Genomic DNA, 1,624 nt, shown 5'->3' on the forward strand with positions numbered 1-1,624 from the left:
ATCCATCCATCATCCAACCATCCATCCGTCATCCATCCATCCATACATCCATCATCCATCCATCCATCCATCCACATCCATCCATCATCCAACCATCATACAACCATCCATCCATCATCCATCCATCATCCATCATCCATCCATCCATCCATCCATCATCCATCCATCCATCATCCATCCATCCATCAACCATCCATCCATCATCCATCCATCCATCATCCAACCACAGTGTCAGGGTTCTTCCACCTCTTCAGTCAAAAAGTCATTTCTTTACTGCTTTGATAAAATGTGTCCTGAACTACAAAATGTGCTACAAGTGGTGGTCTGTGGGCTACTTTAAGTTTGTTGAATGGGGCGCTTCACAGCCAACAGGGGTGATATTATAAAACTAAAAATATATATCAATGTTTAACATTTTTCAGTATTTTTACACTTCAGGACAAAAGAAAACACCATTTTCATGTAAATAAGAAAATCACTGTATAAAGTTTATATAAAATCTAATAAAAGCTACAACTGAACCATGCAGACATATTTTAGTTTCTTATTCTTATTATCTACTCTTAAATGTCTTTAAAGGTAGTACTGATGGATTTGAGAGAAAAAAATCATGTTTTGAAAGTTGAATCATTGAAGTTAGCAGCACTTTGTGTTAGAAGTATTGATTCATATTTGCAACCAAATTAACAGGAAAACTAGTTTTGTTCAAAGCCTGTCAGTGAAAACTGCTTTAGACCTGAGATCTGGTTCCTGGAGTTCACGACCACAGGTGAGGGCAGGAACGTAGACTGATGATTAAACAGAGATCTTCACTACAACAGACCGGCGCAGCTTCCACAACACTGCTGGATCTAAGGCCACATTCTCCCCTCACTATGAACTCATCCCGACCCTTCAGGGCTGACGTGACAGGCTGGATTATCTTCAAATGAGAACTCTTTCCAGTTTAATTTCAAACTTAAAAACCAGTCGCTGACACACATTTTAAAGAAACGCAGAGTGACTTGTTCCGTTCAGACCTGAGTGAGCCTCTCAGCGTGTCTCTGGGTCTGCAGCCTCATTGTGACGATGATTCAACAGGACAGTCTGCTCCTGCTCCTCTGGTTTCCCTCCACTCGCCTCCGTCGCTCCTCTGGAGGGGACAGATGTAGAAGCAGAAGAAACAGGCTCACACATGTGACAGGATTCTGAATATTCCAGCGTGGTGGACCCTGTGGGGTCTGGGACAGGTGTCCTTAGCTGCAGGTGTGTCCCTCTGAGGAGACGAGACCTCAAGACAAATGAAGGCCTTCAGTTTCTGCATTAATGAGAAAATAAAACCGTCTGCAGGCCGATAAAACAAATCTCAGATGTGTGTGTGTGTGTGTGTGTGTGTGTGTGTGTGTGTGTGTGTGTGTGTGTGTGTGTGTGTGTGTGTGTGNTGTCCAAGAGAATCTGGATCAGTTTGTTCTGGAGGATCTGGATCAGTTTGTCCAAGAGAATCTGGATCAGTTTGTCCAAGAGAATCTAGATCGGTTTGTCCAAGAGAATCTGGATCAGTTTGTCCAAGAGAATCTGGATCAGTTTGTCCAGGAGAATCTGGATCAGTTTGTCCAAGAGAATCTGGATCAGTTTGTCCAAGAGA

General features: G+C 42.8%; 1 protein-coding gene across 1 annotated transcript in view; it reads right to left on the reverse strand.

Annotated features, from left to right (window-relative positions):
* Positions 1–1,624, reverse strand: part of LOC106534103 (clumping factor B-like) — a gene marked incomplete at its 5' end in the record, with an annotated part of 6,359 nt that overhangs the window by 2,944 nt on the left and 1,791 nt on the right. Inside the window, one exon of the mRNA XM_014030618.1 lies at positions 1,425–1,610. Within this exon, the coding sequence (XP_013886072.1) occupies positions 1,425–1,610 (186 nt within the window). The remainder of the gene's footprint in view (positions 1–1,424; positions 1,611–1,624) is intronic.

Source organism: Austrofundulus limnaeus, unplaced genomic scaffold (assembly GCF_001266775.1).
Source record: "Austrofundulus limnaeus strain Quisiro unplaced genomic scaffold, Austrofundulus_limnaeus-1.0 Scaffold1092, whole genome shotgun sequence".
Lineage (NCBI taxonomy): Eukaryota > Metazoa > Chordata > Actinopteri > Cyprinodontiformes > Rivulidae > Austrofundulus > Austrofundulus limnaeus.